The sequence below is a fragment of the Sorex araneus genome, chromosome 5 (genome assembly GCF_027595985.1).
Source record: "Sorex araneus isolate mSorAra2 chromosome 5, mSorAra2.pri, whole genome shotgun sequence".
NCBI lineage: Eukaryota > Metazoa > Chordata > Mammalia > Eulipotyphla > Soricidae > Sorex > Sorex araneus.
The window spans coordinates 47,271,216-47,284,307 of NC_073306.1; the positions used below are offsets into that span (position 1 = coordinate 47,271,216).

General features: G+C 56.9%; 1 protein-coding gene across 3 annotated transcripts; it reads right to left on the reverse strand.

The window, feature by feature from the left end:
* Positions 1-12,834, reverse strand: THEMIS2 (thymocyte selection associated family member 2). 3 transcript variants are annotated; one of them, XM_012931653.2, is made up of 7 exons: positions 12,706-12,834; positions 9,965-10,105; positions 5,375-5,785; positions 2,549-2,703; positions 1,658-2,161; positions 1,013-1,166; positions 1-789 (listed from the first exon to the last, which is right to left on the reverse strand). In XM_012931653.2, exons 1-7 carry the CDS (start codon positions 12,797-12,799, stop codon positions 734-736), a joined length of 1,515 nt encoding a protein of 504 aa, XP_012787107.1. In that variant the 5' UTR covers positions 12,800-12,834; the 3' UTR covers positions 1-733. The 3 variants fall into 3 exon arrangements, with proteins under 3 accessions (XP_012787107.1, XP_012787108.1, XP_004603560.1); XM_012931654.2 differs by lacking the exon at positions 2,549-2,703 and having other exon boundaries at positions 1,658-2,206; positions 5,466-5,785; XM_004603503.2 differs by having other exon boundaries at positions 1,658-2,703.
* Between the last annotated feature and the right edge of the window lie 258 nt (positions 12,835-13,092).

Here is a 13,092-nt window from a genome sequence, read left to right on the forward strand (position 1 = left end):
CATGTGAGGTAGTTAATTTGGCTTCAAGGACATGAAAAGAAACAGAAGCTTGAGCAGAAGGTGAGCTGGGAGCCTCTCACAGTGCTGCTAAGCGCCTGTCCTCTCCTGCTTGTCTCCTGAGCTTTAGCAGGAGGCTCTGTCACCTCAGAGTAGGGCGTTTCATGACGGGGGTGGACAGAGGGTCTGGCACAGACAGGACTTGGTGACACGACATCTTCCCCCAGGAGCTCAACTGTCGTGTCTATTCTATCATTTCTGAGTGAAATCTGAGTGTCGCTATGGCTCTCGGGGCCGAGGGCTGGCAGGGAGCAAGGAGACAGTTCTAATCTCAGAGCCTGGGAGGGCAAGATTAGAAGGGAAAGAGGGCAAGAGAGGCAAACAAGAACAGTTCTCAGCTGGCTGAGCTCAGGATGGAGTCCCTTCTCCTGGAGGAGCTGTGGAGGGCTGAGTTCTCTCGGGACCCTTTGGAGGGGATGCTGGTGTTCGAGGGAGCCCGTCTTCCCCTCTGACTACCCACACGCAAAGCTCAGGGAGCCAGGTCTGAGGTGCTGGGGCCGCACAAGCAGCTGTCTGCGGCAGGAAGTGGATCCTGTGGGGAGCTGGCCCCAGTTCACCCCAGTCCTCACAAAACCAGTCTGGTGTCCCGGAGGCTTTATCTAGGACTGCTCCAGGCTTGTGAGAGTGAGCTGGTGTCCTGGAGTCCGGCGGGCAAGAAGCATGGTTCCTCCGGCCCCTAGAGGGTTTTCTGAAATTGCTCGGTGATCTCTTCATAATCATGTTCATCTGCGTCTGCCAAAAAGCCAAGGCAAGGGGGTGGGGGTTGTCTCTGAGCTGAGCTACTCTGGAAGCCACGGCCGTCCTGGCCAGACAAATACCCTGGGGCCAGGGACAGTGGGACCCCTTACTGTCCACTCTTATCACCCTGTTCATCTAACTGAGCCCCCCCCCCCCCGTGAGGCCCCCCCACAGAGGCAGGTCAGCTGGTGGATGGGGAGGGCCGGCAGGGACTCACCTGGGTCCAAGATCTTGGGTTTAGTGGGCTTGAGGCCCTTCTTGGAGCCGGGAATCTGATTGTACAGGTCGGATCTATCCTTGGTGGCCTTGGGCCAGGTGTCCATCTTGGGTTTGGGCAGCAGAGCAAGTGGCTGGGATTGGATGTCTTGAGACTAAGTGGGAAAAGCAGCAGAAGTCAGCAGGCTCCCGAAACATACTTTCCTCCCGGGATTGGTCACTTCCGCCTCTACTCCACCCCCTCTCCACTTCCTTTTCAGGGGAAGCCTCCCAGGACACCACACCCTGGCTGCAGCACAGATGGGGCCCCAGGGGTCTTGGCTAAAGTGCCATCAGCTTTGGCAGGGAGCTTCAGGAGTTTCCCAGGGGCTGGAGTGTGACTGTGATGGGTGTGAGTGTTGGGGAGGGGAAGGCGAGATCCTTCCAGTTGGGCTTAGAGCTGGACTGTAAGACCTACAGTCTTACAGGGTGGGGCACTTGAGGTGGCCCCCAGGTAGGGGAAACCACAGCACATTCAGGAAATGGGGCCCCTCTGCAGCCAGGGAAGGATCTGGGAGGCCTTTCAGGGAGCCGGAACAGTGAAGGTGGAAAAGGACAGAGGCAGAGACTGGCGCTCGGGAGTGGGCAGGCCCCTGCACTTCAATACCTTCTCGTCGGTCCCCTTGCTCTGGCTCTTCTGGCTCAGGCCCCGCTTGGGCGGCCGGGGTGGAGGGGCGTGACTCTGGTGAGTGGGCAGCTTCCGCAGGTGGTAATAGAAGGCCTCGGTCAGTTCCTCTACGGAGGCCACCGGCACAGGCCTTGCTGGCGGGGCGGGCTGTTCCTCGGCCACCACCACGGTCAGGTCCAGCCACCTGGGAGGGATCTCAAAACACACCCCAGGCTCAGCGTCCAGGCTGACCACCAGGAAGGGCTCCATGATCTTCTCCTCCAGCCGCAGGCCCAGGAAGGAGAGCAGAGGGTCAGCAGGGTGGCCGGCATCCTTGGCCACAACCTTGACTTCACTGGGCAGTGGGAACTGGGCAGTGAGCTCGGCCAGGCTGTAGCGCCGGCTGTCATTCATCTCCTCCACGAAAGGCCCTGGGAAGTAGAGCGGTAGCAGGACCTGCTCGTGCTCTTCCTCCTCTTCCTCCTCCGCCTGCTCACTCAGTCGCTGGCACACCAAAACATCCGTGGCCCCGTCCTGAGCCCCATAGGCCTCACCGGACTCCAACACCTCCAGCCTGTCGCCCATAGACAGGGACGGGAACTCGGGGTTCTCCAAGCTCTCGTCCTCATAGTCCTTCATGGCCACCACCCGGAGCGGCTGGCCTGGCTGGATGGCACCCAGGATGTCATAGACGGTGGGGAACTCACGGGGCCGCCGCCGCAGCTTGCCCCGGTAGGCCCCAGACAGCAGGAAGTGTCGGGGCAGCTTCCGGCCCTTGGTGGAGGCCAGGACCCGCCATGGGGGTGAGGCCGGTCCGTAGATGCAGAGCCGCTGGCCTTTCTGCAAGGAGCTCAGCCAGGGACTGAGGAAGATGGGGGGCCCCTGAGGAACCTCCAGGATCTCCACGGGCAGGGGGAAGGGGCCTCCCTGGGCCAGGACCTCGCTCAGCATTAGAGGTTTGATGAAGTGGACGTGCTGGGAGGAACTTGTGACATCTTCCACGTCGATCTCCAGGGTGGAGGGGATCCTGACCACAGTCCTGCGCACTGTGGAGGGAAGGTTAGTTCAGGGGCACTGGGTGGGGGGTCCCCACCATCCTCAGCAGAGGAACCTGCCTACGGGCTCCTTCTGCCAGCACTTCCCCATGCCCAAGCTTCTCCTTCAACCTTTCCCCCAAGTTCCCATGGAAACTTGTTAGCACTTATGAGAGCAGAACAGTAGAGTGAACCCCGTGTCCTGATCACCAAGTGTCGGCAGTCAGCTTATGGCCCTTTTCTTTTCTTTTCACCACCATCTCTCTAGTCCCCATCGCTGGATTATTATTATTATTATTATTATTATTTGCTTTTTGGGTCATACCCAGCAATGCTCAGGGGTTACTCCTGGCTTTTGCACTCAGGAATTACTCCTGGTGGTGCTTGGGGGACCATATGGGATGCTGGGGATCGAACCCGGGTCGGCCGTGTGCAAGGCGAACGCCCTACCTGCTGTGCTATCGCTCCGGCCCCCCTCGCTGGATTATTTTGAATCAGAATCATTACATCTTGCCATGAGTGACTGGTTCAGTGTGCCTTTAAAGGGAGGGAAAACTTAAAAATAACAATCAAGGGCTGGAGAGCCAAAGGACTCAGGTACATGTCTTGTAGGCAACTGTCCCACACAGGGAGGCCCAAGCATTGCTAATGCAGCCTTTAGAGGCCCCTAGGCACCTCAGAGCACCCAGCTATTGCCCACGCGTCAGGGCCCTCCTAGCACCACGTTCTCAGGCCTAAGACTGAACCACCAACCAGATGGCCAAGAATGGCAGGAAGGTCTCGGCCTCTTGAGCACCCTCAGGAGACTTTCCAAAAATAATCGTGTTTGGAGCCAGAGAGACAGTACAGCAGGAGGGTGCTGCCTTGCACGTAGCAGACCTTAGTTTGATCCATGATATCCCCTATGGTCCCCTGAGGTTGCCAGGAGTAAATTCTGAGCAAGAGCCATGAGTGAGCACCACTGGGTGTCAGCCAACCAACACCTAAAAACCTAAAAAAAAAAACCACGTTGTACCACATTTACCCTCTGTACTATCTCTCTGCTCTTGACCCTGTTATTATTATTAGTTTTATTTGGGGGCTATTCCCAGTGGTGCTGGGGGACCCCTGGGTGCTGGGAAACATGGGCTCCAGAACACGTTGTCACCCTCCCTCCCTCTCTCCCTCTACCTCTCTCCCTCTCCCTCCCTCCCTCCCTCTCTCCCTCCCTCCTTCCCTCTCCCCCCTCCCTCTCTCTCTCTCTCCCTCTTTCTCTCTCTCTCTCTGGCTCTATGTGGTGCTGGGGTTGGGGTATGTGGCAGAGATGTGCCAGAGCCCTGCACACACTAGTTACATATGTGCTCTACCAGTTGAGTGCTTAAACTTTGGGATTTTTTTTTTTTATGGGGGGGCACGGGATTTGGGCATTGTACCTGGCGGTGCTCAAGGCTTACTCCGGCTCTGCACTCAGGGAGCACTCCTTAAGGACCACATGGGTTACCAGGGATTGAACCCAGGTGGGCCACGTGCAGGGCAAGCGCCCTACCCACTGTCCTATCACTCCGAGCTCCTGGGCTCTTCAAGTTTAATTGGATTTGGAACGTGATTCTACAAGCTGCCTTTCAAACCCTTTCTAGATTTACACAGATAAAGGGAGACTGAGAAAGCACGAAGTGGGCCGGGCTTGCTCTCTCCCTCTCTGAGGGCTGAGGGGTCCCAGGGGACGGAATCTGTCAGGGAGGGAAACAGCCGCCACGGTACTCCTGTCAGCACACATAGAAGCCGCAGCAGGGGCTGCTCACCCCACTTTGCAGATGAGCACACTGAGGTTCAGGGGAGTGGTGATGACTGGCTCAGGTAACCTTCTTTGGAGTTTTTTGGGGGGCCACACCCAAAGGTACTGGGGGAGGGTCAGTTCCTGGTGATGCAAGGGACTGAAACCTGGGCTCCTGGGGGGTGAAGCTGAAAGGTGGGGGCAAATGGGGGTTCATGGCACTACCCTGATTTTACTTCAGAACACTTTATAGATGGCCCCCACAGCCCCTGTGCAGAGATCCCTGGCTCCCCAGCCTGCTCTCTCCCTGCCATTCCCCCACAAGAGTCTAGGGGTCCCTGCTAAGGGTGACTGCAACTCGGGAGCCTGGAAAGCTCCCAGAAAGTGAGAAAAATCTCCTCCAGGCCATGCAAGCACCAGAAAGAGACTCAGGAGTCAAGGCAGCAAAGTGGGGCCGTGGGTAGGCTGAGTCCACGGGTGGGACACTTGCATCATTGCATCTGGGAGCTCAGGGTGATTAAACACACACATACAAACACACACACATACAAACACACACACACACACACACACACACACACACACACACACACCACTACTTCCTGCTGAGGCTGGAGCAATGGTCCATCGGGTAAGGCACTTGCCTTGCACTCAGCCAACCCAGGCTCAAATCCCTGGCACACTCTATGGTCGCCCAAGCCCGCCAGGAGTGAGTGCAGAGCCAGGAGTAAACCCCAAGCACCGCTGGGTGTGGCCCAAGAACAAATGAACAAGAAGTGTGGGAGTTCATTCGGTTTTCCCCTATCCAACTCCCACTCTTTGGGAAGCAGACACACCAACGGGTGTATGGGTTAAGCTGCCTGCAGCCCTCGGCAGAAGCGTGTGGGGAGGCTTTCCACAGCACAGCTCACAGGGCCCCGTGTCACTCACTGTGCATGATCGCCTGCACCTCGAACTGGGGCAGCAGGACCAGCGGGTTCCAGGGGAGACGGGGGCAGCTGAAGAGACGGTCTCTGGACACCGAGCCCTGCAGGGCTTGGAGCAAGGTCTGCGGGGTCCCGGGCATGCACTCCCAGAAAGGCCCCCTCTGGGGCAGGGGCAGGTACAGCACCTCCTGCTCTGTCCCCATAACCTGCACGCAGCGCGCGTAGCGGGCTGTGGAGCTTGTGTCCACTGCCTCCAGCATGAGCACCTGGCCCGCAGGCACCGTCCCAGCCTTCACTTTGATGCTGCAGCTCGACATGAAATACACGGGCAGCTTCTTGGAGTTCTGAGTGGCCGCCGTGACCAACTCCTCCAGGCTTCTGTAGCTCTGGGGACCAGCGAGGGCGATGAAGGGGCCTGTGGGTGTAACAGCAAAGGGTAACTAAGGCGGCCCAGGCAGTTACACAGGACCCCCAGAATTCCAGGACAGGTGCATGGGGGTGCCTCAATGACAGGGAGTGGTGCAGATGGGACTCTCAGATGGGCAGGGCCACAGAGGGATAGTCGCTGGATAGAGAGCAGGACGGAGAGTCACCAGCAGGCTCCTAGACCCCCCAGGTTCCCACATCCTCCCCTCCTGTACCCCCGGTACACCCCACTGCCACGTAGTTCTGCCTCCAGATTCCCCCATGTCTCATCCTCCGAGCCAGCCCCAAGCTGAACCCCCGGGGGTGACAGGCCCAATGACCTCCCTGCCCAACTCTACACGCCGGCCCTCAGTGCTCGCCCACCTCCGTCCCCTGCCCCCTCTGTCCTTCTCCTCATGGGGCTGGCCCACACCAGCTCAATCCAACATGACTTCACTTCTGGAGCTTTCCTGCCCCAAACATGGAACACAAATGGAATCAAGAAACCCTCACGTGAGCCAGAACCAATGCCCCTCTAAGAAAATGCTATTTGGACTGTTCAAACATGCACACACATGTGCCTAACAGGTGCAAGGCCCTGAGTTTGATCCCCAACCCTCATCACCCCCTCACACACACACAAATAAGAGCAAAATTAATTCATGAGGTTGGAGTTAATAGTACAGGAGGGAGGGCACTTGTCTTGCATGTGGCCAACCTGGGTTTGATCCCTGGCATCCCATATTATCCCCAGAGCCCCTCCAGGAGTGATCCCAGGAGGAAGCTGGCTCTGGGGAGTGGCCCAGAAACAAACAAAAAATGTCAGCGCTGAGGCCACACCTTTCATCCCTGGCACAGTCCCATGCTGAGTGGGATCCAGGTGGCACTGCATTTGGGACCCCTAAGCCACACTGAGTGCAGATTGAGCCGTCACTATTAAGTTTGTGTGAACCGCATGACCAAGAAAGTCCAGGACCCCCAGGGGAGATGCACTCACATGTGCAAGCCCTGTAACTGCAAACACCTTAGCCAAGGGGAGATCAAAACAGTAGCACTGTAGCACTGTTGTCCTGTTGTTCATCGATTTGCTCGAGCGGGCAACAGTAACATCTCCATTGTGAGACTTGTTGTTACTGTTTTTGGCATCTCGAATACACCATGGGGAGCTTGCCAGGCTCTGCCGTGCAGGTGGGATATTCTCAGGCTCTCTGAGAGAGATGGGGGAATCAAACCCAGGTCGGCCGCATGCAACACAAATGCCCTACCTGCTGTGCTATCGCTCCAAACAGTAAATACATCAATTAAAATGTGCCCCAAAGCCCTGCATGGTAAAAAGGTGAATGCTGAGACAAAGAAATGGCGCAGAACTAAATGGACCTGGAACTGAGGCTGCGGCTGGAGGTGCTGAGTGAGCTGGAGAGGACTCGGGCTGAGGGACACTGCTCCCACAGACGTGCAGACAGTGGGCCACACAGCAGCACTGTGCCACTGCCGACTTTGCTTGACCACAGCTTTTTAGGAGACACAGCAGAAGAATGTGAGAATGTCTAGGTTCACTCTCGTATAATCTCAGAAGACACCTCATGTATTCCTGGTCATGGGGTAGTGACAGATTCTTAGATGAATGTACCAGAGACGGTGGGCAGTGGTGAATGCAGATTATCAGCTACATCAGAGTTCCAGCAAATCTTCTATACATTAAAAATTGTTGCAAGGGGCTGGAACAATAGCACAGCGGGTAGGGCATTTGCCTTGCACGCAGCCAACCCGGGTTCGATTCCCAGCATCACATATGGTCCCCTGAGCACTGCCAGGAGTAATTCCTGAGTGCATGAGCCAGAGTAACTCCTGTGCATTGCCGGGTCTGACCCAAAAACAAAAAAACAAAAACAAAAATTATTGTTGTAAAAGAGGGTCAGAGAGATAGAACAGCAGGGAGGGTGCTTGCCTTGCATGTGGCTGACTTGGGTTTGAATCCCCAGCATCCCATACATCCCCTGAGCACCACCGGGAGTGATACCTGAGTTCAGTGCCAAGAGTAACACCTAAACATCACCAGGTGTGATCCAAAAATAAAAAACAGGGGCTGGAGCAATAGCACAGCAGGTAAGGTGTTTGCCTTGCACGTGGCCGACCTGGGTTCAATTCCCAGCATCCCATATGGTCCCCTGAGCACCGCCAGGAGTAATTCCTGAGTGCAGAGCCAGGAGTAACTCCTGTGCATTGCTGGGTGTGACCCAAAAAGCAAAAAACAAACAAACAAAAAAAACAAAAATAAAAAACAAAAAAAAAGTGTTTTAAAAGAAAAAGACTACCCCCCTGCAATAAACATCTCTGGGGTTCTACCGGGCCCCCAGCACTGCCATGTGGGTCCCCACAACAACAAAAGTACAAATGTGGAGGGTGTGATTGTATATATGTAGGAGTTGAAAAAAAAACTTTACAATTTGCTTTAAAATAAAGGTTTTTGTGGTTTATTATTAGTAAATGTATCGCTATAACTATTATATCTACCTATATGCCCAGTGTCACATAAAATTTCCTTGGGTGAGTAAGAGATGCAAGTAGAGAAAGTTCTAGAAGCTCTGGCTCCTTCATGAGCTCATTCCTGGGGCCCACCTCAGCCAACTATATTCAGGCAGCACGGCTGTCTGTTGCACTGATGCTACACCACAGGTGTGTCTAAGTATCACAACAATGGGGTGCAGCCCCAGAGGGTACCCCAACTACAAAAGATGTGTGACAAGCCATGACCAGGAAGAGCCCTGTGAGCACTGGTTGAGCACCACAGTGACCCCATGGCACACTACAGTGACCCCAACAGAACACCAGAATGACCCCACAGAGCACCACAGTGACCCCATGAGCACCACAGTGACCCCATGAGCACCAGAGTGACCACACAGAGTGACCCCCTGAAGCATCAGATTGACTTCACAGAACACCAGAGTGACACCAGAGAGCACCAGAGTGACCCCAAAGAGCACCAGAATGAGCCCATGCACCACCACAGTGACACTACAGAGCACCAAAGTGACCCCACATAGTGCTATAGTGACCCCACATAGTGCTATAGTGACCCACATAGTGACCCCACCCATCGATACCACAGTGACCCACAGAGCACCGAAATCCAAGAGTGAGCCTCAAGAAGGGTGAACATGGAGCCAGAGAACAGTATAGCAGGTAGGTCCCTTGCCTTGCATACAACTCACTCAGGTTCTATCCCTGGAACACGATATGGTCCCCTGAGTACCACCAGGGTCCTTGAGTACAGAGCTGGGAAAAACCTCTGAGCATTGCCAGGTGGGAACCAAAACAAATAAATAATAAAAAAGAAATAATATAACACACCACTTACATACTTAAAATCCCACTGGCCCCCTTAATAGCGTCAAAACAAAGTGGCCACATGCCACGTGCCACGGCCCTCCCTGGAACCAAGCTCTCACGTGCCATCCAGGAGACCAGTCAGTCCCAAGCAAGAGAGGTTCTCGGCTACACCTGCTCACACCAGGGTTTCCAGTCTAGCAAGTCCCTGATCCCCCACATGAACCCCGAGTCTTCTTGATAGAGGAGATCAAGGCACAGAGCAGACACAGGGCCCAAGGCCATAGCTGGCAGCTGGCAGAGCTGGGATACCCACCCAGGGCTGCTAGCCTCAGCATCAAGGCCCATGGCCCACCGTGCTGCATGCCTCCTGCAATCACTGAGCCATAGGGGATTTCTGGAGCCCCCAGCTCTGCATCTGCTACTCTCTCCACTCAGGGCCACCTCCTACCCTGCCTGCTCTGTCCTTGACGCCGGCTGCTCAGGCCCCATCTAATCATGTGCCTGCTGTACTGACACCCTCTGCGTCCGTCATCCAGTGAAAGAGCTGCCCCTCAACCAGCTGCACCCCACAGCTCCACCCCAAGCAACACAGGGCCTAGTGCACAGCTGGGGTCAGCAGGCGACAGGTGAATGAGCACACGGGCAGTGAATGGAGACGCAGCACAGGAGGAGGTGCTCAGAGGCAGATCGGGGGAGGGCGCAGCTCGCAGGCCCAGGACATCTGGCTGTGTGACGGACACAAGGGCTGTGTGTGCACTCCCCAAAGTGTTGGGGTGCGTACTGCTGCTGGGGTGGGCAGGCCAGCAGGGCCCCAGAAGAGGCGAGGGTTCTTACGAGTCAGGGCTGGAGGCCTTACCCTGGAAGTTGAGGGCGAGTTCCATGGTCTGGCCAGTCTCGGGGTTCTGACAGATCACTTTCTCCAGGTGAACCTTGATGACCTTGATCAGGTCCCCTGTGGACAGGCAGCACTCGTTCCCAGAGATCTCATAGATGGAGCCTGCAGAGACACACACTCAGTCTCCCTGTTCTGCCAGGGCTCTGTCCCCCAGCAAGCTCTGCCCTGCCACATCTTTGCATAGGCTGCCACTCTGCTGCCTGCCCCGAGCGTGGACTCAGCAGGCCCCAGGCAGCCTAAACCCCCGCTGCGCTTCCTTCCAAGAGAGTTCCCCGTAGGCTTCTGAGCCCACAGGGCAGGACCCACCACCTGAGCGAGACTGTGGCCATGCTCAAGGCAGAACAAGAAGAGATCCATGTGTCCCCACACCTCTAGGATGCTGGCCTGGAGAGGGGCAGTAATGCCCTCCCAGGTCACAGGGCATCCCCCCCCCGCGCGCACACACACACACACACACACACACTTCTTCAGAGGAGACCCCATGGGCAGCATCTGGGGTACACACAGCCCCACTGCTGCTCTGGTGTAACACACCTACAGCTTATCTGGAATACAGAGGGTGCCAGTGAAGCTCTCTCTCACAGGGCGGGCCAGGACCCAGGCCCCCCATCCTGCTGAGGGGGGATCAGAAAGTGCAGGTGTGTGGGGGAGGTCATGTGGCACCGCACCCACCCAGGGCAGCTGCAGCAGGGCCCTGCACAATAGCTCTGAGAAACTGGTCAAAAAACCAAACCAAACCTCATTTCCTGCAGCGCTTGCCTTGCACACAGCAGACCCAGGTTCAATCCCAGCACTCCATACGGTCCCCTGAGCCCATCAGGAGTGAACCCTGAGTCCAGAGCCAGGAGTAAGCCCTGAGCACTGCTGGGAGTGGCCCCCAATCAAAACAATTCCATCCCTGACCCCCAGGAGAGTGCAGGCAGGACCACACTCAGCTCATTCTATGTGTAGCCTGGCTCGGGAAGAGGGGGGGCAGCTGTGAGTGCAAACGCACCCCTCCGCCCTCGCCCCCACTGTGTCTTGGACCCAGAGCATTCCCTCTCCTGAACTGGAACACCCATGCTCATGAGGCTGAGGGGGTGGCCCAAGGTGACCAGACCATCTGAGGCAACTCAGTCCAGGAGCTCGGGACTCAGCATCTGCAGGAAGTGTGCTGGAGCCCCAAGCCTGCAGCCCAGCCCAGCCTCCGAGTGCGGGTGGCTTCCCGCACTCCCCCATCTGGCACACTGGCGAGGAGGGAGCAGAGCTGGGCAGGGAGCACCTAAGGCGAGCTGGAGGAGAGTGCCCCCAGGTGCCCGCAGGAAGCCTCCTGATCTAGAGTCAGGATTTGAACCCAGATCCCTGCCAGACCCACCCTGGGGTGGCCCAGGACCCCCACTGGACCCCAGTGAACTAAACACTTGTGACAGAGCAAGAGGATGTCAGGGGGAGGGGGTAGGGGTAGCCCTCCACACCTCTATCTCTCTTCATCTCTTCATCTCTGACTTCAAAAGGGGTGCACATCAGAGGTTCTCAGGGGTCATTTCCAGTAGTGCTCAGGGACCACAGGGTGCTGGGGAGGTAACCAGGCTCCCAACATGCCAAGGCTGGGTCCAGTCCTCTGAGTTTCTCTCATCCCTACCTCCACCTCCTGCGCTGAGCAGCCCGGCTGGCCTTCCCACCCACTCTCGGCTGCAGACTGAGCCCCTCCTGTCTTCCCATGGCCTGGAACTAGGGTGGCTGAAGCCGGGTGCACACGAGTGACTAGTTATATGGAGCAAGGAGCTGGGAAGGCTTCTTGGAGGGAGAGCTATTTAGTAAAACTACTTAATAAAACAACCATAAAGCCGATTAGGTCAACTGCCTAGTCCTCCTGGCTACAGCAATAGTCCAGCCAGGAGAGGGCGTTTGCCTTGCAACAGGGATGACCCAGGTTCCATCCCAGGCATCCCAATACAGTCCCCTGAGCACCTCCTGGAGTAGTTACTGAGTGCAGAGCCAGGAGTAACCCCTGAGCACTGCCAAAATGCAAATCAAAAATGCAAAAATGACCCAAAAATGCAAATCAAAACAAAACCAAGTATCCCTGCCCAGTCCTAAGAGCAAAGGGAGATGGTGGGAGGCAGGGACGAGGTGGGCGTCTCAGGGCAGGGTTGAGCTCACTACATGATCGCCGACCTTCACAGCCTTTACACCCCGTTGTGGCCCCATGACCCCTCTGTGGCTCCTGAGCATCACAGGGGTGTAGCCTCAGTATGCCTTAGGCCCTACGTGTGCAGGCAGGTAACCCCCAAAGCCCATGAGAAGGGCTTGGGAACCTCCCCAATCCGCCCTCAAAAAACAGGGGGCAGAGATGTGGCTCAAGTGGCAGAGCACAGCCTTGCATCCCTCCCACCCCAGCACCTTACTTTCAAAAACTAAAGAATCAAACCATCGCGGGCTTCTCGCGTACCATTACCCGCCTCAGAGCGGTTCCGTCAATGCACTCAGGCTTTCACCCCACCTTCCACCCCGGCGAGCTCAGTTCTACCCACGCTCTACAAACCACCTTGGGGGCAATCAACCATACGACCCGTCCCTAGCCCCCGCCCTAACACACACACACACACACACACACACACACACACACACACACACACACACGCACGCACACGCACACGCACACGCAAGCACACACACAGAGCCCCGTTCCACCAAAAGCAAAAGTCACAAAAGTCACTCACTCTGGAAGTAAACCCCGGAGCAGACCCGCAACACGCGTGGGAGGGAGGCGGGGTCCAGGGTGCTCACGAAGTCCTGCAGCGACGTGGGCTCCATGGCTGGGGTCCGCGCGGCTCGCGGGGCGCCCTGAGACTGCCTCGCGCCCCCGCACGCGCGCCCCGCCGAGCCCCGCGGCCCCGCCCGCCTCCCCCAAGACCCCGCCCGCCCCTCCCCGGGGCCCCGCCCACCCTCCAGACCCCGCCCGCCCCGCCCAAGGCCCCGCCCGCCCCGCCCCATTACCCACCCCACCCAAAGGACACGCCCACCCTGCTCGGCGGTCCTGCCCGTCCCATGCCAGAAACCCGGACCCACGCGCTGTCTGAGGGTGCCCACCGACCCCATGTCCTCAG

Excerpts from the sequence above, each read along its gene's own strand:
- THEMIS2 (XM_004603503.2), bottom strand. The coding sequence starts at position 12,799 with ATGGAGCCCACGTCGCTGCAGGACTTCGTGAGCACCCTGGACCCCGCC. Across the intron at positions 10,106-12,705 it reads CTCCGGGGTTTACTTCCAGA|GCTCCATCTATGAGATCTCT; the intron begins GTGAGTGACTTT and ends GTGTCTCTGCAG. Across the intron at positions 5,786-9,964 it reads ACTCGCCCTCAACTTCCAGG|GCCCCTTCATCGCCCTCGCT; the intron begins GTAAGGCCTCCA and ends TTACACCCACAG.